At 40.2% G+C, this 26,319-nt stretch overlaps 1 protein-coding gene across 6 annotated transcripts in view; it reads left to right on the top strand.

Moving 5' to 3' along the window:
- DCLK1 (doublecortin like kinase 1) overlaps positions 1–26,319 on the top strand; it is a 408,196-nt gene that overhangs the window by 241,946 nt on the left and 139,931 nt on the right. For 4 of the 6 annotated variants that reach the window (XM_056561920.1, XM_056561919.1, XM_056561918.1 and 1 more), the window contains exon 6: positions 23,249–23,343. In XM_056561920.1, coding sequence (XP_056417895.1) covers positions 23,249–23,343 — 95 coding nt within the window. Of the gene's footprint in view, positions 1–21,842; positions 22,033–23,248; positions 23,344–26,319 lie in introns of those variants that run through there. The other 2 variants (XM_056561922.1, XM_056561921.1) reach the window with 1 other exon arrangement.

The raw sequence follows: 26,319 nt of genomic DNA, 5'->3' as shown, positions 1-26,319 counted from the left end.
AGCCAACAGCTTCCAGACTTGTTTACTGTGTAGTGCAGGTGCCCAACAGCTGTTTGGAGTATTGGATTTGGCACCCCACCAATCAGTGAATAATGGCCTATCCTGAGGATCAGTCTAGTGTGGAAAAACCCTTAAAGAGGTTGTCCAGGATTAGAAAAATAGAGCTGATTCCTTCCAAAAACAGCGCCATGATTGTCCCTAGGTTGTGTGCGGTATTGCAGCTCAGTTCCTTTGAAGTGAATGAAGCCAAGTTGTAATACCGCACATAACCTGGGAACAGACATGGCGCTATTTTTGGAAGAAACTATATGTTTTTGTAGTCCTGGATAACCCCTTTAAGGGCCCATTCACAGTACGGAATGTAGCAATGTAGTGTATGTGGAGTTCCGGCGAAAGAATGAACGTGAAAATTTCCGACATCTCAATTCTGCGATGGGCACAATGCAGCAGAATCCTGTTGAAGACAATGGAAGGCTGTTGCACTGCAGTTTTCCTGTCGGAAATTATCCTTTAATCTGTGCAAAGTGAAATGGAATAATGAAGACTCCTAGGGAGGTCTTGTTAATGTTGCCCCTCCTATAATTTAACTGGTATATAATGCCAACCTATAATGTGACCATTTTCAAACCCAAATTCAAATACTGACTCTGATTTACTATTGTAAACCCAACATGTAATGTCAGGTTGTGCGCCAGATTCTTGCGCATTGTGCCAGAAATTCTTTGCCAGAATCTGCGCCAGAATTGAAAAAAAACCTGACCAACTATCTATTTTACTCGGGAAAACCAAGAAAAAGGGGCGTGGCATTCGGAAAATGGGGTATGACCACCCAAAAAGGCGGCGTGTTCCTGACATTTTCACAAAAGCCCAACATATTTATTAAGGTTTCCACACAAAATGTGGCGGAAACCTTAATAAATATGTCAATGTACTCAAAAAATGTGGCCCATTTAATCATATAAAAAAAAACTATAAATAGGTTTTATAATTAGTCTATTATCCTTTATCACCAATAGTTTGATGCATTGACATGCAAACAACATTATTTTCCATAGTTTATAAACTTATGAATCATATTAATTTGTTTTACCATAAATCAAACTCCTCTCATATAATGATGACTGCAAAAAACTAATTTTCTGGGCACTGATGCTTGGTGTTCGAACATCAAAACATTCTTTTAACCCCTTAAGGACTCAACGTTTATCCGTTTTTGCATTGTAATTTTTTCCTCATCAGTTTCTAAAAATCATAACGCTTTCAATTTTGCACATAAAATTCCACATGATGGCTTATTTCTTGCACCACCAATTCTACCTTGCAGTGACATTAGCCATTTTACCAAAAAATCCACGGCGAAACGGGAAAAAAATTAATTGTGCAACAAAATTGAAGAAAAAATTTCATTTTGTAACTTTTGTGGGCTTCCCTTTCTACCCAGTGCATTTTTCGGTAAAAATGACACCTTCTCTTTATTCTGTAGGTCCATATGGTTAAAATGATATCCTACTTATATAGGTTTGATTTTTACTCCTGAAAAAAATCATAACTACATGCAGGAAAATTTATACATTAAAAATTCTCATCTTCTAACCCCTATAACGTTTTTATTTTTCCACGTATGGGGCGGTATGAGGGCTAATATTTTGCGCTGTGTTCTGAAGTTTTTATCAGTACCATTTTTGTATTGATCGGACTTTTTGATCGCTTTTTATAAATTTTTTCATGGTATAAAAAGTGGCCAAAAATACGCTATTTTGGGATTTGGAATTTTTTGCGCGTACGCCATTGACCGTGCGCTTTAATTAACGATATATTTTTATAGTTCGGACATTTCTGCATGCGGCGATACCACATATGTTTATTTTCACAGTTTTTTTTTATTGGAAAAGGGGGGTGATTCAAACTTTTATTAGGGAAGGGGTTAAATGATCTTTATTAACTTTTTTTTTTTCACTTTTTTTTTGCAGTGTTATAGATCCCATAGGGGGCTATAATGCTGCACACACTGATCTTTTACCCTGATCCATGCAAAGCCATAGCTTTGCATGGATCAGCGTAATAGGGGCTCGATTGCTCAAGCCTGTAGCTCAGGCTTGGATCAATCAAACGCCGATTGGACGCGACGGAGCAAAGTAAGGGGACCTCTGCTCACGTCCTAGCTGATCGGGACATCGCGATTTTATCGCGATAGTCCCGATCAGCCCGACTGGGCCCCCAGGAAGCTTTTACTTTCGTATTAGACGCGACCATCAACTTTGATCGCCGCGTCTGAAGAGTTAATAGCGTGTGCCACAATGATCGGTGCCGTGCGCTATTAGCCCAGGGTCCCGGCTATCATAAGCCGTCAGGACCAACCCGGTATGATGCGGGGTCACGGCATGACCCCGTTTTAAATACCGTGACTGGACGCAGGGCGTACTGGTACGCCCTGCATCCTTAAGAGGTTAAGGACATTTTTGCACTTCAAAAGTCTGAACTCAAGTTATACTGTAGATTTGAGGACCATAACAAAACAACCTTACGTATCTCAGCTTCCTAAAATAGCTCATTCAACATAACGGTGCCTACCACCCTAAGACATTTATGGTATAACTGTAGGTTATGCCACAAATGCCTAAGGGCCCATTCACACTATGTATTTTCCGAGCGGAATTTCACTGTGGAATTCTGCTTGGAAAATATGGTGCAGCCTCCTTTTGTTCTCAATGGGATTCTGCTGCACTATTCAGCAGAATGCCATTACTTTGCCATCTTTTCAGATGATGCATTTCCAAACAGTTCCAGCCTGCTCCAGACAGAATATCCGCCCGGAAATATTCAAGGAGAAGATTCCATAGTGTGAGTGAGCCCTTATAGGTAGGGGTCAAAAATAAGGTAAGGCTAATAGAGTATAATGAAGAAAACTGCAGAGATGCAGGGAAATAGTCTCCTCTTAGTTGCCAACTTGTACTGTAAAACTGGAGATGGGCTTCCATATCTTCCATAAAGAGGTTTAGATAGAAAAGAATACCGAGAAACAAATCTACTACTGTACTTAGCTGTTTCTGTGCTCATTCCCAGTACAAGTGTCTTGGTGTGAATAACATCTGAGGTAGAGTACAAGAACATATAGTACTGACACTTCCACATCGTTCATGTCCGGACTATATCCATATGTACAGTTGATCTCCAGGCTTCAGCTGTTCTGCTAATGGTGGGAAGAAAGCATATGGGATTATTAACATATGATCATCCATGGATATAGGAAAAGTCTATATGCCACATTCTACATATACAAGGTGTATAAATGAGTGTATGAAACCCTCCCCGACAAACAAGAGAAGTCTTATCAATATCTTTACGTTTCTGTAGATTATATAACCTCATTCGATTAGTTATAGTACTAAAAGTAAGGTGAAAACTGAGGGCCTGAGAAGACAATACATGATAAAGGGTTAACTACAACATGTATCATATCTGGTGGGGTTGCCCGATTCTCAGACAATTTTGGAATTCTGTAGTTACACTGTTAAGAGAAGTGTGTTCCTCCAGATGCCCCCTCCAACCTGCCTTTTGTCTACTAGGGGCCCATCCTACTAAAATGCCTAACAAGGTCTTCGTCTAGCGCAGTTTATTCTTTTAGCTGCACGTATACACATTGCTGCTAGCTGGAAACTACCGTCCTTGTCCCTACAAAGGGTAGTGGATCGGGTTAATGTTATTATGTTGGCGGAGAAACTCAATGCTATTAAAGAGGATGCGGTACAAAGATTTGAGTCTGTATGGTCCCCGTGGATCTCTTCCACTTACTCCCCGGATTTCAGATATCCATTCTCATTGTATTAGCCTCCCTGGCTTACCCCCTGCTGTTCTATTATGTGCCGTATACCCATGTTTAGTTGTTTATGTTTTATCATTGCTACTACTTTATTGACACCTGGGCTGCGTCCCGGGAAATGTAAAGCTTTTTTTAGCTATCTTGAACCACAATAAACTTGGTTTCGTTTGTTGCTAAAGGGTTAACTACATGATAACGGGCTAAAATAAATATTGCCAGGCTGTGCACCACCCCTCAGCCTCTATTTACTTTCTTAGGGCCCATTCACACTACAGAATTCCAAGCTGAAAGGGGTTATCCACCATAAGCTGATATTAGTACATACCTGGCAGGCAGTAATGTACATGCTTAGGAAGGATCTGCGCTTGTCTTGGGGCTAAATGGCTATGTTGTGAGATTATGTTGTGGTCACCACTGCGGCTAGCTTTTTGTGAACTGGTATTTCCTGTTAGTTTCCTTCTTTGTCTACAAATCCCATAATTCAATTTTCCTCCCTCCCACACGTCAGCCACCCCACCCATTGAAACTGAGTTGCATCCATTCAAAAGACCTGTGGTTTTCAATCAGGGTGCCTACAGCTGTTGCATTAGTTGCAGATTGATCCCTCCACCCATTGAAGCAGACAGGCTCCCTGTCATCAGCTGACTAGTGAGTCAGGTCTCGGCCGCATTGCAACCTGGGAAATATCTGAGACAACAGTCATTTTGTATGCTGGTAAAAATAAATATTAGGTCGAAAATCACAGAAGAATTGTGAGAAAACCGTCACACACAGGTACAGACACTATAATATGAACTACACGAACTTTACAGCCCCTGTAGTATAGACAAAAAAAATTCCTGGAATACCCCTTGAATTCTGCCTGGACATTCAGCTCAGAAATTTGGGTGCAGGAGTCTCACATTGTTTTCATTGGAATTCTACTGTACCATGCTTACTGCCAAATCTTCATGGAGCAATCTATGCCAAGGAAATTGCAGAATCCAGGCTCTGTGGAAGAATGAACATTCCTTTTTTGGAGAAATTCTGTGTGGACCGCATTGCTATCAGTTGGGTCAGCGCATGTCAGCGCAGTCATATTGCCAATCGATTTCATAGCGGCAATTGAATTCCTATCACAGATATTTCTTGACATTGGAAGAAAAAAAATTTTTTTGGTGTCCTAGAGTTACATTTTTAAGAAATATTGTATGATGAAAAATAGAAGCAAAACTAGAAGGCTGGTTCATGTAGAAATCAGGAAAAAGAGTGTATATATATATATATATATATATATATATATATATATATATATATCATGATTCAGAGGGTCAATCACATTTTATTAAAGCATCTACATCACTACATGAAGCCTCTGCTTGTAAAGTATTACATTCTAAGAAGACCAAATTGTCTGCATCATCTTGTAATCGCATTCTCGTGCCCCAAGCCAGTCATAAAACTCATCTTGCTAGACAGTTCCTAGGAGGACAGTGTGTCGATTGGTACCAGAAAAAAAAACCTGGATTTGTTCCCCTTGGCTGTCACATACAACATGATTACAATGAGTAACATTATTTGAAATCCAAGAAGAATGGCACAAGTAACATAGTCATATAGGAAGGTTGAGGAATGGCATGAATCCATCAATGTTTACCAGAACTCCTATCTGAGATTGCTGAACTCTTATCCTCCCTTGCTATAGACATTGCCTATCTGGATTTCAGCAAAGCCTTTTATATGGTTCTACATAAAGAGCTGATAGATAAATTATTGGAAATTGGATAGTTCAATGGATTTGACATTGGCCGAAGTATAGATACCATAGGGTTGTTACTTATGTGTATTCTGAGCTATCTATAATAAAAAATAAAATAAAAACTGAAATTTAGCAGTTTTCATTTTGGCTACAAAGTCTAAAACTAAGCAAAGACTTTCTGTTCTGGTTGTGATAATAAGGAGGCTGCTGGAAAGTGATGTCTGCAGCATTACAGTGAAAGGTGACACCAGTCCATAAAGAAGACAATAGATGAAGCTCACAGCTCAGCCCCCTGTGAAATGACCTTTGTAAAGGTCACAGAGAATGCCCAGTAATGTTTCCAATTTATGTGAATGGGACAGGCCCTTGTTTTGTGTTGCCTATTTCCATGGTCCTGCTGTAAAGCATATCTCTAAATGCTGTTAAAACAGCTCAGGCAAGATGGCAGCCCCCATTATAATGTACAAAGAATTAAACCAATTAGAAAAAAATGACATGTTTCAGTATCTGTTAAAATTATTTCTGTAAAATATTTTTATAGGCAGTACATTCCTTTTAAAAACATGGAGGACTCTTGTCCTAAGTGAAAAGTGCAATCTTATAAGAATATGGTCCTCTCAAATAAGGACACAGTATGCATAGAAAATAGGCAACATAAAAGCTGTAGCAATCTTAGCAATCTTTGCAGATGATACTAAACTCTGTAAAGCTGAAAACACTATAAAGGACAGTGCACTGTTACAAATGGATCTAGATAGGCTGGAGGTTTGGGCTGGGAAGTGGCACATGAGGTTCAACACTGATAAATGTAAGGTAATGCACACAGGGAAGAAAAATTCGGGCTGGGATTATGTATTAAATGGGAGAACACTTGGGACGACTGACATTAAACAGTAAACTTAGCTGTAGTGACCAGTGTCGAGCAGCTGCTGCCAAGGCAAATAAAATCATGGGGTGCATCAATAGGGGGATTAGATGCCCACGACAAGGAAATAATTCTACTGCTGTACAAATCACTAGTCAGACCACACATAGAATACTGTGTACAGTACTGGGCACCAGTGTACAAGAAAGATATAGTGGAGCTGGAGAGGGTTCAAAGACGGGCAACCAGGGTAATGTGGGGAATGGGAGGACTACAGAACCCAGAAAGATTATCAGAATTAGGGTTATTTGGTTTAGATTAAAGAAGGCTTAGGGGAGACCTAATAACTATGTATAAATATATCAGGGGATCGTACAGAGATCTCTCCCATGATCTATTTATACCCAGAACTGTATCTATAACAAGGGGGCATCCTCTTCGTCTTGAGGAAAGAAGGTTTCTCCATCAGCACAGACGTGGGTTCTTTACTGTAAGAGCAGTGAGACTGTGGAATTCTCTGCCAGAGGAGGTCGTCATAGTTAACTCTGTAAAAGAATTTAAAAGGGGTCTGGATGCATTTTTGGAGAATAATAACATTACAGGTTATGGATTCTAGATCTAAATGGACAGAAGGTTGATCCAGGGATTTACTCTGCTGCCATATTTGGAGTCGGGAATTAATTTTTACCTCAAGTATGAGTTTTTTTTTGCCTTCCTCTGGATCAACTCAGTAGGGACTCATTAGGGTTATAGGTTAAAGTTTATTGACTCTGTTTTTTTTTTGACCTTATGAACTATGCTACTATGTCATAAAAATACCTTCTCTAGATATAGTGGTCTTTTGGAGAAGTTGTATCTACAGACTTAGATCAGTGGTCATGCATGTTGTGCTGGGAACTGTAGATTATTGCCCACATACTATATTGGAAAGTTTCAGAAGACATGGCATACTATTTGAAACAATTTAAAAGAGAGATGCAGCGGAACAAACTTATCCCCTATCCACAGGGGGATCACAGGGGTTCAACCACTGAGACCCCCGGCAGTTTCCTGTACGGGCCCCCAGCTCGACCCAGGCTCTGCTTCTGTCACGACGTGTCGCACTGAACACGGAAGCTGGTTGAAACACGCCCCCTCCATTCACGCCCCCTCCATTCATTGCTATCTCTATCCCATAAAGATGAATGAAGGGGGTGTAATTCAACCAAATTCTGTACTAGGTACAACATGCGCATTAGAGGAGCCGAACCGGGGCCCTATACAGGAAATCGTCGGGTCTTCCCAGCAGTCCCCCAAACACGTCCCCCCCCCCCCCCCCCCTCCCCGCACGTGCGATCGTACACGGATAGGGGATAAGTTTGTTCCGCCGCATATCTCCTTTAATTGTACAAGTTGATGTGCTGGATAAACATTCTTATAAGCCCCAGCTGGTGGACTTTTGAGACATTTTGGCTTGATATCTGACACATAATTCATATGGCCTGACATTTTGGTGTTGTGGTAAGGATGTGATTGTGTGCTCCGAACCGAAAAGTCTGACCTTTCTGTTTAACATGGAGCTTGTTGTACCTGCTATGACAGAGGTTATTATTTCCACCATTTCTGTTTCTTCCTAGCAATTTCATCAGTCACGCTAGAGACCTCATGATAAATCCATTCTTTTCTTATATTCTTATCAAAGTGTCAGATGGCCAAAAACAAAACCTTTCAGAACTTTGTTTGTTCACTATGGACAAGTGACTTATAGCCGGATAAGCTTCCCCTGTTTACTGTGAATCACTGCCGACTGACTTATTAAAAAAAAAGCTGAACTCCCTGGGGAAGGGAAGAGATGACACTTTCCTAAATTTTTAGTTTTGTTGGATCTAGTTAAGACCTTAGACCACATATGGAATCAATCCTAAATTTCCCCTAACATTCTTCAAGTTGGGACACATCGAAAAAGCTTGTTGTAGATGGCTATTTTGTAGCAGATATGGCAGAAAATGTTTTAAGTCCACAGGTGTTACTACCAGGGTGAGGAAAATATGCAGTTGATTCGGCACAGGCAGTTTATGCAGCTTTATTTTACAAATACATGAATGAACAATACACTTGCTTCAGGTCACATTTGGTATCTTGACACGTTTCGAGCGCATGCGCTCGAAACGTGTCAAGATACCAAATGTGACCTGAAGCCTGAGTGTTGATCCGTGCATGGACATTTTGGGAGGTCATTTGGACTTTTTCTACTTTTACTACTACGGTACCAGGCTAACATGGAAATCATTTGATCATCATGAGTACTTATTACTTCCCTGCTGTCTACTGTAGGATCACTTTTGTCATTGTCTCTCTTCTGTGATATTATTGTGTGCATTATAACTGTACTGGGAGAAAGGATATGCAAAACAGCTCTCACTCCACCTTTTCCAAGGGGCTTTCCCTTAAAATTAGTGTTCAAATACACAACTTAGAAAAACAGGGGTACGACATGAAAAGCTAAAATGTGCAAAATGTATTGGGACTAAATTAAAATACAAATAACCCCACAAACAACAATTAAACATAACAATGTCCTGTTCTCATGTTTGTGTCAAGTCAGGAAACCAAAGAGCAAATGAAAAAGCAGTCTTAAATATATTGCACATACGTCCCCACACTAGACTACATTGGGGGCAATCAATCAGGTAGCACTAATAGACAACATGTACATTAGTGGTAATAAGTGGCAATTCATGCATGAGTAAGGGGGCAGACCCCCGAAACGTCGTGTCCGGACTGGAGTGGCAGTGCATGTAAAATCTTGTGCTTAAACAGAAATGCTGTGAAAATAATCCTGCAAAGCTACAATGAATAAAAAGAAGAAATAACAAAGATCACGTCTAAGGCTGGGTTCACATATGTCCGGCATCCGGCATAGGTGAACTCAGCCTAAATCTCGACGCAACTGATGCCACAACTGATGACAACTTGTCATCAGTTGCATGGCATGCGGCGTCCATTGTTTCTGGGCAACAGACAGGGGAACGCAGCAAGCTGCGTTCCCCTGTCCGGTGCCCTCCGGCATGTCCAACCATCCGGCGTCAAAATTGAGATGCTGGATGATTGTGAACTGTCCCATTCAAATGAATGGGAACAGTTCTAGCATCAGTTTGCCTCCGGTGCACGCCAGAGGGAAACTGTGCCGGACGACTGATATATGTGAACCCAGCCTTACTGAGTTCGACTTACTTGAAAAATGCTTGTCTGAATAATGCCATAAAGATATCAGTCTGTTAAAAACAGCACATACCTCTCTCTCAAATGAGAAGTCACTATACAGAGGTGGATAGACCTCTGTCCAAGAGGTTATATAAGGCTGGGTTCACATATATCAGGCATGGTTTCCCTCTGGCATGCACCGGAGGGAAACTGATGATAGAAGTGATCCCATTCCTTTGAATGGGACAGTTCACAATCATCCAGGGTCTCAATTTATTTTCTGGATGGTTGGACACGTCGAAGGGCACCGGACGGGGGAAAGCAGCTTGGTGCCTTCCCCTGTCCGGTGCCAGAAACAATGGACACAGGATGCCATACAACTAATGACAACTGATGCACTTTGACATCAGTTGCAGCATCAGTTGCATTGAGATTTAGCCTGAGTTCACCTATGCCGAATATATGTGAACCCAGCCTAAGAACACATTATTTAAATTCAAATAACTCCTTAAAATTAGAGCTTAAAGGTATTTTTCCCAAAATATTTACTTGACAGTATATTATTATAAATTATTTGTGTTGTATTTATTGACAGATGCTTTAGTATTTTTCAGTTGGTAATTTTTGCAAAAGTGCAACAATATCCTGACATAATGACATAAATAAAGCTCATATAATGGGCGGTTATGTAAGTTTTGTGTCAATACTTTAGCCTTTATTTTTTGAAAACCTTTGCTTGTATTTAGTGAACAAAAGCTATCCTATTCAGATCCAGAGGCTAACAACCTTCATCTAGTGCTGCACACACACTGTACGGCTCCTCATGTGTATCCAAGTACTCTTGTGATAAGTTATACACCTGTGTCACATGATCAGAACAGGTCATAGTTCACAAAATATTTCCATTTCATGTCAGAAGGCAAAGATCCTGAAAGTAATTAAAATAGGTCTAAAACAACGAATTGATTTATCGCCATTTAATCAATTATGAAAATAGTTGTTGACTATTTTCATAATTGATTAACCCCTTGCCGCAAATGGTCGTTCATTAACGTCCATCTGCAGCTCCTGAGGTATGACGCACACTCAGCAGGTGAGCGCACATCATACCCGGTGGGTCCCAGTTGCCATAAGAAACCAGGACCCACGGCTAAGGCCAGACATCGCCGATCAGGCTGATATCCGGCATTAACTCTTTAGACGCGGCGATCAAAGTTGATCACCGTGTCTAAAGTGAAAGTGAAAGCTTCCTGGCAGCTCAGTCGGGCTGATCGGGACCATCGCTGTGAAAACGTGATGTCCCGATCAGAAGGGTGCCTTACCTGCCTACTGCACGTCCGATCAGCGATTAATTGCTCCAAGCCTTAAATCCAGTCTTGAGCAATTGACCATCAATAACACTGATCAATGCAGTGCAATGGCATTGATCAGTGTATTGAATCAATGTACTTCATGTTATAGTCCCCTATGGGGGCTATAACATTGCAAAAAAAAAAAAGTGAAAAAAAAAAGTTAAGAAAGATCGTTTAACCCCTCCCCTAATAAAAGTTTGAATCAAATCAAGGAATCAAGGAAAAAAAACTGTAAATAAAACCAAACATATGTGATATCGCCATGTACGTAAATGTCCGAACTATAAAAATAAATAGTTAATTAAACCGCACGGTCAATGGCATACGCGCATAAAAATTCCAAAGTCCAAAATAGCATATTTTTGTTCACTTTCTATTTAATGAAAAAATGAATAAAAAGCGATCAAAAGTCCCATCAATACAAAAATTTATTGTACCGCTAAAAACTTCAGATCATGGCACAAAAAATTAGCCCTCATACCGGCCCATAGCGGGAAAATAAAAATGTTATAGGGGTCAGAAAATGACAATTTTAATGTACGACAAAATCAAACCAATATAAGCAGGATATCATTTTAATTGTATGGACCTACGGAATAAAGTTAAGGTGCCATTTATCCCGAAAAATGTACTGCGTAGAAATGTAAGCCCCCAAAAGTTACAAAATGGCGTTTTTTATTCAATTTTGTCGCACAATGATTTTTTTTTTGTTTCACTGTAGATTTTTGGGTAAAATGACTGATGTCATTACAAAGTAGAATTGGTGGTGCAAAAAATAAGCCATCATATGGATTTTAAGAAGCAAAATTGAAAGGGTTATGATTTTTAAAAGGAGGAAAAAAAGAGTGCAAAAACGGAAAAACACTCCTTATGGGGTTAATCAGTTGGTTGATTAATTGGTCAGCCAGTTTCTAAAGTTAACATATACTAAGCGATTATCACTATGTGTGTGTGTGTGTATATATATATATATATATATATATATATATATATATATATATCTCAAAGTTGAAATCACAGCAGCACTCCAGAGAGTATGGTGAATGGTGGCTTTATTATCACCAAACAATGTATAGCGACGTTTCGGCCACCTCACTTGGCCATCATTAAGCCAAGGCTTGATGATGGCCACGTGAGGTGGCCGAAACGTCGCTGTACATTGTTTGGTGATAATAAAGCCACCATTCACCATACTCTCTGGAGTGCTGCTGTGATTTCAACTTTGCTGTATCGTCTGGGACCAGGGTCTAACCACTGCTTGCACCCACCTATAGATTTTGGTGCTTCTCCATCTTTTGTGATTATTTATATAATTGTGGTCCTCAGTAGCCTGCTTAGCCCAACATCTTCTGTTTCCTGCAGCTCCTTTCTGCAGCTATCGTGAGTCCCCGGTTGTCAGGCTCTGTGCTAAAGGCCAGATTCGCAATAGTTGCAGAGAGAAGATGCAGGAAGTGAAAGAGTATGTGTGCTGGCCCCCTCTTCACTAAATAGGCTGCTGGGGGGCATGTAGTATGGACAACAAGGGAATGTGCTGCCCAACCTATCTGGCCACATGTAAGAAACAAAGAGGGGGTATAGCCCTTACAAGGAAATAAAATAAAATTTTAAAAGATTATACATATTTAATTATAATAAAAAGCTCCTCCTCTCAGCCTCTGCAAAGCTCAGCATCTAGCCGACCCCACAAACTCTCTCTTAAGACACAATACATCCCTTACCTAAAATACACAGAAGACCCCCGGTCCAATCCCCTCTCCTCATTTTTTTTCCTCTTCTTTATTTTATTTTCATATAAATTCCATACAACAAAACAGACCAGCAATTACAATTCATTATATCCCACATTTACATTTCTAATTCTGGGTGTTCCTGATGCCAGTCACCACCTTTTTACATACTATCCCTAACAAATTCTTCACCTTTTGCCCTTTTACCCCCATCAAAAATTCCACTATTCCTAGTGTTCCAATTTTCCACCTTTCATTCTCCCTATCCCTCCACCATGCTTCTTTAACTTGAAAATAACCAAATTTATCATCTTCCCTTAATCCAAACTCATTAAAAATTTGTGTCCACTCTTTCAGCACTTGGTGCACTTTATCTATACCCTTCTCTTTCCAATTTATAAATTTTGGGATTTTACAAAATTCTTTCAAGTGCAAATTACTCCATATAGCGTAAACTCGATTCAAATTAATGGGGAATTATCTGCAATTTTTAAACTTAGTAGAGGCACAAGATTGGGTGCCCTTTGTTGCCCCTGCTTTCTGCATTGTTTGTGGAGCCTCTGGGAAAATACACAGCTCCGCTAGGTTTGAAGGTTTCGGAGTGAAAGGGAGGGAGGAAAGAATTCTCTTATGTGCAGATGATGTGGTATTGTTTGTTCGTAACCCAGAGAGTAGTGTTCTTGAAGTAATGGAGGAAGTAGAAGAATTTGGAAAGAAATCAGGGTTTAGAATAAATTGGAAGAAATCAGCATTACTTCCGTTGGATAAAGCTATAGAGTAACCAATATCAATGTTTTGAAATATCAAAATATTTAATAATCTTTTTTGAATATCTAGAGGTGCGGGTATCAAACAATATTCAATAATTTGAGAAGTTGAACATCTGCTCATTAAAAGAGAAAATTGTAAACAAACTGGGTTGATATATGGCAGATAAGATAGCCTTGGTAAAAATGGTACTTTTGCCATTGGTGCTGCATTATTTTAGGGTGACCCTAATTCGGATCAGAAATTAATTCTTTAAGGAGATAGATAGGAAGATAAGTAAATTTATAAGGGGGGGGGGGAAGAAAGTGCGCCATAAGAGTGGTTATCTAAACCTGTTAATGGAGAAAGGTGGTCTGGGGGTTCCCAATTTTCCCAGGAAAGTTCCCAGGAATCAAAGGGAAAGATATTTGGGAGGTGTTAGAGAGTGGGAAATTAGGGGGAAAGGAGTTTAAGAATTGAGTATACAAGCACTGGATTTATGGTGGCAAAAATTTAGAAGAATTTTCGGGGTAAAAGGGCATCTCCCTCCTTAATCTATCTCACAAATTGTCTTCTTTTCCACTATGGTTATTTTTTTTCGATCAGTTGATTAATTGAAACAATAATCATCCAACTAATCGACTATGAAAATAAGTTAGTCGCAGTCCTAAATTAAAATATAAAGTATGTAATGAATTAGCCTTATTTACATACAACATAGTTATTTTATGTCATCTTGGCATTGAAGGTCTGTTTATTGCTAGAGAAGGAGACAGGGTGTTTTTTTGTAAAGGGGAATATTTTTAGATTTGTTATGTTCAAATAAAGCTTTAACTTTATTTTGTATTTCAATGGGAGCGTGGTCATTTATCATAATTATGCAATTTTCATTTAATGTTGCTAATTTCTTACATGGTAGAAGTAGCGGTAATAATCTGTCTCCCAAGGCAACAAAACAGATAATAGCATTCGTTATTTCACCATAATTAGACTCATAGAAAGCCGACGAGTGATTGGTCACTATAGTGATGTTAGCTGCACATTATTTGTTATGTTCTTCTCTTTCCTATTAAGTATCTTCCACTGCAAATATACAATATTAAAAGAAAATATGTTTGTTCTAAGAATTTAATTTTATAATGGTGAATGGGTTTATTAGTAATATAATTTGATGTAGGTACAGAGTTCATACTTCCCTGTTTCCATACACTCCCATTTAAATGATACAATTCTGTCTGTTTGAAGCTCCAAATAGAGAGCTCACAAATAGGAAGAATATGAGGCATAAAAGCAATGTTTTATTTTTATTCTTCTTGGGGGTACATTCACACTTCCCAAATCTGCTGCAGATTTGATGCCGTGTTCAATCATTTAATTTACAATAAAATCTGCAGCAACCCCTGAAGGAGCCCTTTTTTAGGCAAAACAAACTTGAGACTTATATTCTTATGGCAACTTTTTTATATATATCTCTATATCTATGTAACTAGAGCAGGGGTCCTCAAACTACAGCCTGTGGGCCACATGCGGCTCTCCGAGGACATTTATCCGGCCCGCCGCTGCCTAAGGACATCTCTGTGTCCCAAAAGATGTTTCCGGGACACAGGGATGCGCTCTCTGCAGCCCGCGTTTACTTTAAAAATGCAAGAACCGCCGGGAGGTAGCGCACGCAGGGACGTCATTGACGTCCCGTGCGCCCATAGCAACGGAGCACGGGGGAGCGGAGCAGCGATCAGGAAGTGCGCTGGCCAGCTTGGTAAGTGTTACCAGCGGCACGTCAGCTTCAGTGCTCCGACCACCGATTCTCCGGTCCCTGGACCTACTGCTATGGCTGGACAGGAGGAGTGGTGGTCGGAGCACTGAAATGGGGCAATACACAAGCATACAGCCTCCAGCCATACACTGTATGGCTGGAGGCTGTATGTCTGTGGGGGAACTATACTGCACCTAATGTGGGGAACTATACTGCACCTAATGTGGGGGGAACTATACTGTCTACTTAATGTTGGGGAACCACAACCTAATGTGAGGGAACTATACTGCCAACGTAATGTGGGGGAACTATACTGCACCTAATGTGGGGGGAACTATACTGCCAACTAAATGTGGGGGAACTACAACCTAATTTGGGGGAACTATACTGCCTACCTAATGTGGGGGAACTACAACCTAGTGTTGGGGAACTACGACCTAATGTGAGGGAACTATACTGCCAACTAAATGTGGGGGAACTACAACCTAATGTGGTGGAACTATACTGCCAACTAAATGTGGGGGAACTGCAACTTAATGTGGGGCAACTATACTATATATCCACAGGTGTTCAATGGGATTTAGATCTGGACTCATTGCTGCCACTTCGGAACTCTCCAGCGCTTTGTTGCCATCCATTTTTTTTTTTTTTTTTTACATATGTTTGGGGTCATTGTCCTGCTGGTAGACACAAGATCTCGGACGCAAACCAAGCTTTCTGACACTCGGCTGTACAGTGCGACCCAAAATCCATTGGTAATCCTTAGATTTCATGATGCCTTGCACACATTCAAGGCCCCCAGTGCCAGAGGCATTAAAACAACCCCAAAACATCATTGAACCTCCACCATATTTCACTGTAGGTACTGTGTTCTTTTCTTTGTAGGCCTCATTCCGTTTTCAGTAAACAGTAGAATGATTTGCTTTACCAAAAAGCTCTATCTTGGTCTCATCTGTCCCAAGACATTTTCCCAGTAGGATTTTGGCTTACTCAAGTTCATTTTGGCAAAATGTAGTCTTGCTTTTTATGTCTGTGTGTCAGCAGTGGGGTCCTCCTGGGTCTCCTGCCATAGTGTTTCATTTAATTTCATTTGAATGTCGACAGTTTGCGCTGACATTGATGCTCCCTGAGCCTGCAGGACAGCTTGGATATCTTTGGAACTTGTTTGGGGCTGCTTATCCACCATCCTGACCATCCTGGTATCTGCTTTGAGGTGCGATTTTTATATTGCCCACACATGTTACTTGCCCAAGGTGAGTTTTAATTGCTTGAAACAATCTTATTTATCCACAATTTTGAAAGGGTGCCAATAATTTTGTCCATCCCATTTTTGGAGTTTTGTGTGACATTATGCCCAGTTCGCTTTTTTCCTCCCTTTATTGGTTTAGTTCCAATACACACAAAGGGAATAAACATGTGTATAGCAAAACATGTATTATTGCAATCCTTTTCTGTGAAAAATTCTTAATTTTCTAGAAAAATTTCAGGGGTGCCAACATTTACGGCAATGACTGTGTGTGTGTGTATATATATATATATATATATATATATATATATATATATAGAAGAACAAGCAAGTAGAGCGGCACATCAGTCCTTTAGTCACAAGGGGTGCAAGCGGAGATAAGCCCAGGTCAGGAGCTCTTCCTAGATTTAGATCACAGACATGAACCGCAGCACACCAAATTAACGTGAAGTGGTCTTTATTCCAACCAACGGAGCAATGTTTCAGACGCCCATGCGTCCTTTCTCAAGCACGGTATAGGAGGACAGGATAGATGGATTGGATAGGAGGACAGGATAGGAGGACGGGATAGGAGGACAGAAAAGGAGGGCGGGAAACGAGGTCGAGATATGAGGATGGGAAAGTAGGTCGAGATAGGAGGACAGGATAGGAGGATGGGAAAGGAGGTCGAAATATGAGGACGGGAGAGGAGGACGGGATAGGAGGACGGGATAGGAGGACGGGATAGGAGGTCGGGATAGGAGGTCGGGATAGGAGGTCGGGATATGACAACAGTATATGAGGACGGGATATGAAGTCAAAAGCTTCCTCCTTTATTTATTTTCCTCCCCAACAAGGATTAGGAAGGAAAAACCAGGCAACGCCGGATACTCAGCTAGTATATATAGATAAAACTCAATGTGTGTATGTGTGTATGTATGTATGTGTGTGTGTGTATGTTCCAGCATCACGTCCAAACGGCTAAAGATATTAATATGAAACTTGGCACACAAGTTTCTTATATGTCAGCAACAAACATAGGATAGGTGATTTAACCCTTACCCACCCCTATTTGCCAGGGGCGGGGTTTATGTTTAAAGTCCCATACAAGTCAATGGGAAATATATGTTACTGCATAACTTCCAAACGGCTGGAGATATTTTGATAATACTTGGTCATATGTTACGTATATGTCCACTTAAAATATAGGATAGTTAATTTAACCCTTAACTACCCCCATTTGTGAGGGTCAAGGTTTTTGTTTAAAGTTCCATGCAAATCAATGGGAAATGTATGTTCCCACATAACTTCCGTACGGCTGGAGATATTTCAATACCTGGTACACATATTACGGGTCGTGATAGGAGGTCGGGATATGAGGACGGGATATGAGGTCAGGATAGGAGGATGGGATAGGAGGATGGCATAGGAGGTTGGGATAGGAGGTTGGGATAGGATGTCGGGATAGGATGTCGGGATAGGAGGTCGGCATAGGAGGTCGGGATAGGAGGATGGGATATGAGGACGGGATATGAGGATGGGATATGAGGACGGGATAGGAGGTCGGGATAGGAGGTCGAGATAGGAGGTTGGGATAGATGGACTGGATAGGAGGACGGGATAGGAGGTCGGGATAGGAGGACGGGATAGGAGGACGGGATAGGAGGACGGGATAGGAGGTTGGGATAGGAGGACGGGATAGGAGGATGGGATATGAGGTCGGGATAGGAGGTTGGGATAGGAGGTAGGAATAGGCGGTCGGGATAGGAGGTCGGAATAGGAGGACGGGATAGGAGGTTGAGATAGGAGGTCGAGATAGAAGGACGGAATAGGAGGTCAGGATAGGAGGTCATGATAGAAGGTCGAGATAGGAGGTCGGGATAGGAGGTCAGGATAGGAGGTCAGGATAGGAGGTCAGGATATGAGGATGGGATAGGAGGTCAGGATAGGAGGTCGGGATATGAGGACTGGATGTGAGGATGGGATATGAGGTCGAGATGTGATGACGGGATAGGAGGTCGGGATAGGAGGTCAGAATAGGAGGTCAGGATATGAGGACGGGATATGGGGTTGGGATATGACAACAATATATAAGCTTCCTCCTTTGTTTATTTTCCTCCCCAACAAGGATTAGGAAAGAAAAACCGGGCAACACCAGGTATTCAGCTAATATATATATATATATATATATATATATCTTCATGTATCTCTATGGGGGAGGCAGATATGCAGTGTTCGTGCATCTCCACCTCTCCCATAAAGCTGAATGGAGGAGGTGTGTATGTCGACCTCTTAGTGAGGTCGACGACATGAGCTTTAGCCGCACAGAGCAACGGCAATGCTGTGTTCCTGTGTCCCCTATCCGCATACGTTGTCTATGGCTGAAGTACTCCTTTAAGCAATCGAGTACTCGATGTGTAGATTGAACTTTACGTTGCCTTTAATGTAAATGTAGAGCAGTGCTTCGTGCAACGGCTTTAACCCCTTAATGACAATTGACGTAAATGTACGTCATGGTGCCGTGGTACTTAACGCACCATGACGTACATTTACTTTCCACCATGACCGCGAGCACCATCATGCGCGGCAGGTCCTGGCTGCTGTCAACAGCCAGGGTCCCGCTGGTAATGGCTGACATCCGCGATTGCGCGGATGTCCACCATTAACCCCTCAGATGCCGTGATCAATACAGATCACGGCATCTGCGGCAGTGCGGTACTTTGAATGGATGATCGGATCGCCGCAGGGCTGCCGCGGGGATCCGATCATCCAGCATGGCAGCCGGAGGTCCCCTCTCCTGGCTCCGGCTGTCTCCTGGGGTCTTCTGCTCTGGTCTGAGATTGAGCAGACCAGAGCAGAAGATTACTGATAACACTGATCAGTTTCTATGCTCTATGCATAGCACTGAACAGTATTAGCAATCAACTGATTGCTATAAATAGTCCCCTATGGAGACTATTAAAGTGTTAAAAAAAAAAGGAAAAAAATGTTAAATAAAAATAAAAACATTTGAAAATCCCCTCCCCCAATAAAAAAGTAAAACGTCTGTTTTTCCCATTTTACCACGAAAAAAGCATTAAAAAAATTATTAATAGTCTTATTTGGTTTCGCCGTGTGCGTAAAAGTCTGAACTATTAAAATATATTGTTAATTATCCCGTACGGTGAACGGTGTAAACGTAAAAAATTTAAAAAAGCCCCAAATTGCTGCTTTTTTGTCACATTTTATTCCCCCAAAAATGTATAAAAAATTTATAAAAAGTAAAACCTAAGCAAAAGTGTCACTGATAAAAACTGCAGATCATGGTGCAAAAAATTAGCCCTCATACCACCCCATATATGGAAAAAATTTGAAAGGTATAGGTGGTCAAAAAAGGGTAATTTCAAACATACTAATTTTGTTAAAATGGTTTGAGATTTTTTTTAAGCGGTACAATTCTAGAAAAGCATATAACTTGGGTATCATTTTAATCGTATTGACCCACAGAATAAAGAAAACATGTCATTTTTACCGTAAAGTGTACAGCGTGAAAACAAAACCTTCCAAAATTTGCTAAATTGCGGTTTTCTTTTCAATTTTACCTCATAAATAATATTTGTTTGGTTGCGTCGTACATTTTATGGTTTGAGGAACAGGACAAAGAGATCAAGGTGTTGATATGGCCTCCAAATTCAATCGAGCGTCTGTGAATGCTGGGAAAACAAATCTAATCAATGGAAGACGCACCTCACAACTTAGTGTATGTTCACATGGACAAAAAGCTGTTTTTGATGTGGAAAAAGGCACCAATTTCCAAACAGTTTAGTGTCTTTGTCCAAAACCTCGCTCCTGTACATGTCAATGAAAGCTGGAGAAACATGCAAAAAAAAGAGGTGGCATGTCGCACTTTTATTACACATCTCAGCGCTGAGATTCCCATTGGCGTCAAACAGCAGCACTTCAAGTGGGTGTTTATTTTACCCATATGACCTTACCCTTACAGGACTTAAATGATCTGCAGCTAATGTCTTTTAGGCTAGGTTCAGACTACGGAATTTCCGCCAGAAATTCAGTCGTAAAATTTCCGTCAGTAATTCCGCTTGCTAAAATGTCTAGTGTAGTGAATGGGTTTCCATTCACAAATTCAAACATCGGAATTTGTGAAGCGGAAAATCCGCTTTGAAAATCCACTTAGAAATTTCTGCCTGAAGAAAGGCGGTGCTCTTTCTTCAGGCGGAAATCTGCGCGGAACACATTGCAGTCTATTGGAGACTGCAGTGTCCGCGCGGTCCTAGCGCCGACTGATTCAGCCGGCGCTGGCCGCACTCGGAATCTCCGGGCGGAAATTTTCTGCCTGGAGATTCCGTAGTCAGAACCTAGCCTTAGAAGTCTTAGGCGGCTAGATTCACACTACGGGATTTCTGCCTGCAATTCCGCCTTGAAATTGCAGGCAGAAATTCTGCTTGCTAAAATGTACAAGTGAATGCGAGTGAATGGGTTTCCCGTTCACCCATTCACACTTTGAAATTTTTGAAGCGGAAAATCCGCTTTAAAATATCCACCTGAAGAATGGTGGTGCTCTTTCTTCAGGCGGATAACCTTGCGCAACACATTGCAACACGGTCCTAGCGCCGACTGACTCAGTTGGCGCTGTGCGCACTTGGAATCTCCGGGCAGGAATTTTCCATCTGGAGATTCCACGGTGTGAACCTAGCCTAAGGGTCTATTTACGCGGCAGAATTTCAGCTTGCGGAATTCCACCTCAAATAAAAGCTCATAGACTTCTATGGGATTCCGCACTCCCATTCACACTTCTGAATTTCCGCTTGCGGAAATTCAGAAGTGTGAATGGGAGTGCGGAATCCCATAGAAGTCTATGGGCTTAAATTTGAATCAAAATTCCGCCATGTGAATAGACTCTTATAAAGTCCATGCCTTGATGGGTCAGAGCTGTTTTATTTTTATTTTTATTTTTGTTATACTCTATGGTATAGATAGATTTGTGGGTTTTTTTTATTATTATTGCTTAAATCATTCAGAACTGAACTTACTACCAGATACATGTGTTGTGCTTGATGCCTAAGTAGTTATGGACAGCCGTGACATTTTATTGATTTATCAATAATAAGCATCATTGGATATTACGAGTTAATCTTTTCAATTTCTAGATGAATCATATGATCTTTAGCTCTGGTTGAAGAGTCCCATAATGATTCACACCATAGCTTATTAAATTACTGAGGCTTTGGGGGGTCTGGTAAGAGAAGGCTAGAGACCAGGATGGGAAGAGGGGGGGCTGTCTCCCCCCCCCCCCCATTCCTATAGCGCCAATGTTCTTCTTAACTGATACCTTTGATGTAGCCCTAAGACTGCACCTGCACCTCCCACTGCTGCTTGGAAGACGTCAGGCTTACGCATTAAAAGCATCTGCTTCTGAATCCAGCATCTCACTGTATGAGCAGCACAGTATCCGAAACGCTACTCGCCGCCTCTCCTCCACTCTGCTAAAGCTTCTGTAACTACAAAGCAGCATTGGAGTTTTTTTTTATTCATTGATCAATTTCCTTTGTTTTTTTTTATTTTTTTTTATTTTTACAACTTGTCTAATCCCATAACCCTTCCTCATGTTAGAGCTTATAGAAGGTAAGTTCGATGACTTATTTTCTAATAAAAAAAATAAAAATAAAATAAAAGTACAGACAGTGATGAATTGATCGGATACTAAGCTGCTGCTTTATGTTTGGTTCTTTCAGCTTGGTGTTATAATAAGGAGGATAGTGACAGTATGAATAATAGTAGTAGAATAATTGTTCTAATCTTGCGAATATATGTTAATTTAACCATTTCTAGCACTGAGCCATGTATGATAAGAAATATTGTGCATTTATAACAAAGCAACCAATAATTATAGTAATAATAACGGGTGAATTTCTTTACCGTGTAAGAAATACATTGAATCATTCAATTTGATTTGACATTTTGATCATTTTAGCTTTGTTTAGTTCTTGTATTGTATAGAAGACCACGCAGCAAAATAGGTGGTATAGACACAATGCAATACAATATTTATGTATCACAGTTATGTATTTATTTACAATATTTATTTATGTGTCATAAATATTATTATAGGTGTTATAGGAGCAGTGCGATACAATACTGATGTATCGTAATAATGTATTTATTTATTTTGGTTGCAATATTTTTTTATGTGTCATAAATATTATTATAGGTGTTATAGGAACAATGCAAAACAATATTTATGTATCACAATTATTTATTTACAATATTTATTTTTGTGTCATGAATATTATTATAAATTCTTGCATATAAGAAAATTACTTTAAGGAATTGAAATGTATCATTAATAATAATAATAATATACATATACGGTAATTATATTAGCATTAAAATACCTATGTATAATGACTCCGGTGGGATTTTTAGTAAAGGATTTATGTATTAAAAGGCTAATATTTAATCTTATGTATTAGTTTCATGGTTTGGTGAGGTTATGCTGTGTGTTCACCTACCGGACAAGATCATCCTGCTGTAAGTGTAACCCACGGTTGCCTGTGTATGTGGATTGGTAATCTTCTCAGTATGCTGTTGCTGTGTAGACTGAAGCCAGCCTCATGAATGAAGTGCAAATGGATGGCAGTGATACATTATAGCAGTGTTTCCTAACCAGGGTGACTCCAGCTGTTGCACAACTACCAGTTGGAAGTTTTAGTTTTGCAACAGCTGGAGGCACCCTTGTTGGGAAACACTGCTTTATAGGTTGACTTAGTGCAGACAAGGTCATGTGGAGGAGGATTAAAATCATTTTATAATGAATTTATTCCTTTTATTCTCTTCTCAGTCAATGGTACCCCAGGGAGCCAGCTCTCCACCCCTCGCTCGGGAAAATCGCCAAGCCCATCACCGACCAGCCCAGGAAGTCTGCGGAAACAGAGGGTACAGTTTTATTATTCCTTATCTATTGTTACTGCTGCCAAAATACTAAGTAGCCCTTTTGCATCGCTTCTTGTTGTCACTGTCACCTGTGCGAGAGGGTCTGTATGTAACATATAGATATATATATATATATATATATATATATTGATTTATATATATTAAGGTAAGTACTTTTTCATGCTTGCATAGCCCTGTTTGTACATGGAAGGTCTACGTTTCTATAACCGGGGATATGCTTTTTGATCTGTAGTGCCTACTATAGGCAGTCTCTATAACAGTCCTATCAGAGAGGGTAAGGACACAAATCCTTCATTTGGATTCCCGTGAATTCATTTTTCATCCTTATGAAGCTTTTAGTGTACATAATGTAATGTAGCTCCTTTCCGAAAGAAAAGAAGATTTAGGTGTTTACTGTAAGCTTCTCGCTCCAAATGGAGTCGTAGAATATATCTTTTGTACAAGGATCGGGAAGGAGCCATCTTTGCTGTCTTGGTCTTTCCAACCTCATAGTTCTGGTTAGCTATGTGACCTGTCATAGAAAAACCTTCTTGGGTTACTAAGTCTTCTTATATTGGCTATGTGGAAAAATTGTTTTATATGTAAATGAGGTATAAGATGGGATGAAAAAGAAATGTACTCACCTGCCACTGATTCCTGGCTAGTGCCGGCCCCCATTGCCAAGCATTTCCTGTTCTTCTCTTGCCCCAGCAGATCACTGGCTAAGACAAGTCACCTTTATGCCCAGTGATTGGCTGAACAGGCATTTTTTTTATATAGAATTAATTCTCCAGGGAACCCTTTAAAGGGGTACTTTGCCGGAAAAAAACGTATCCCCCTATTCAAAGGATAGAGGAGAAGATGTCTGATCATGGGGGTCCTGCTGCTGGGAAACCCCGCAATGATTGGAGCTTCTGTTTTTGTGACATCACGCCACGCCCCCTCTATTCATTTCTATGGAAGGGGTCATGACGGCTAGTACATTGCCATCATGCCTCCTCCCATATAGTTGAATGGAGGGGCGTGATGGCTGTAGTCATTCGGCACGGATGAGTGGCGGGACCACCATGATTAGACATCTTATCCCCTATCCTTTGGATAGGGGATAACATGTTTTCCAGTGGAGTACCCCTTTAAAAGGGGGTGGACCCAAAACAATGAGAAGATCAGATTGTGAAGACTGTGAACCCAGACCATCTTATTTCCTGAACTAAGGGACTTTAGAGAGAGAAGACACAATAACCAACTGGGCACTCTACAGAATTATAAATGGGCATTCTATAGAGCTATTTCATTCTAAAGAACCAGTGATGGATGGAGATTTAAGACTTCACACTTTGACATAATGGAAGATCATTTTATGGATTTCCAGCAGAAACATAGGGGGAGATTTATCAAAACCTGTTGCTGAAGAAAAGTTGCTGAGTTGCCCATAGCAACCAATCAGATCGCTTCTTTCATGTTTGAAAAGGCCTCTGAAAAATGAAAGAAGCAATCTGATTGGTTGCTATGGGCAACTCAGCAACTTTTCCTCTAGACAGGTTTTTATCAATCTCCCACTAATAGACTTTAGGCAATGCTTTCTAAGTGACATACGTACAAGTTAGAGGTCTTTGTGATGAGAACACAATTAATCTCTGTATCTAGCTGTTTATTATAATCGCTGTAGACTGCTTTGTTCACAAAAATGATACAAAACATCATCGCTATGAAGCTGGAAGCCATGAAATAGTATTTTAGACACATGGCTGGCCATAGCAGAGAACATTTGTCATAATGTGTCTATATGTTACCACTATGGGGCTTTATAATGGGCCGTGTGACTGTGACCTCTGCAGCATTTATACCCTAGAAATAAATGTCTCATATTTGTTCACCTTAATAGGAGTTATGCATTCATATGTGATAACCGTACCATGATATTTGCATTTCAATGGAAGTAATTTCACCTAAGCCCTGCAAAAACATAAAAAATAAAATATTTACAAGTCTTACTATTCTGCCCTGCTGTGAGCACACAGTTACCTTTAGTACTTTTATTTGGGGACCTCAATTGCTAAATAAAAGGAGACACACTTTTCAACTTTTACATGTTCGTTTTCCACCCCAAGCTCTTACTGACCCACTGAGCACCATACAGATTTGTTTGAAGTCATCAAAATAGTGTAAAAAGAAATGTTATGAAGGTAACCTAGTTTCACAAAGATATGCGCACTATGGAGACTCCCGCCACGAGCAAAGGCAATAAACAAGTCTACTGAGCAGCGTTTAAAAGCAGGTTCTCTTTCATGTGTTAAAGGAAACAAGATTGTATCTCATAATGTTACAATATAACAGTTTTCATTTTTTTATTTTTGGTTTGGGTTAAAGACAATGGAGCGGGCTTGTGTGGCTAATACTGATGTTGACATAGACATTGTAAATATCCGAAAGAGTATTTTGAGGGATTGGCCCTCATTTACTATGAGTCCAACCGACTCTTTTTCTCGGTTATTACGCCTAAATTTTAGTCGCAACGTCTGTGCGACTATTTGTGCGACCAAATTTTTGTTGCACAACCGACACTTTAGAAAACACTCAAACTGTTTTTTTTCACTCTGAAATGGGCGTGTTTTACCGACAAAAACCAAAAAATGCTCGGAGTACTTCCAAAATCACTCGAGAAAAAGTGTGAGTTTGCCTCACACAATAACCGTCAGCCAAGAGGCCGAGTGAAATAAAAAAAATGGAGTGATTTCTAACAAGGGACTGTTTACCATTGTGTATTGTGTGAAAGTAACTTGTTTTATAACCTGAAAACATTTTGTACAGTTCAGCACTTTTATGAATAAAATATTGAATGCTTTTGTGATAGTTAATGTATAATTATTTTTTTTCTTTTAACACATTTGCAATATTAGGTTTAAATTAATTTAACACCCAAGCTGATAAACAAGGATAATTGTTGTAATGTTTGAAAAATTATAACACATGAATACT

Source organism: Hyla sarda, chromosome 2 (assembly GCF_029499605.1).
Source record: "Hyla sarda isolate aHylSar1 chromosome 2, aHylSar1.hap1, whole genome shotgun sequence".
Classification (NCBI taxonomy): Eukaryota; Metazoa; Chordata; class Amphibia; order Anura; family Hylidae; genus Hyla; species Hyla sarda.
Note: the sequence above shows the minus strand (reverse complement) of the source record. Positions and strands in the feature narration are given on the sequence as shown.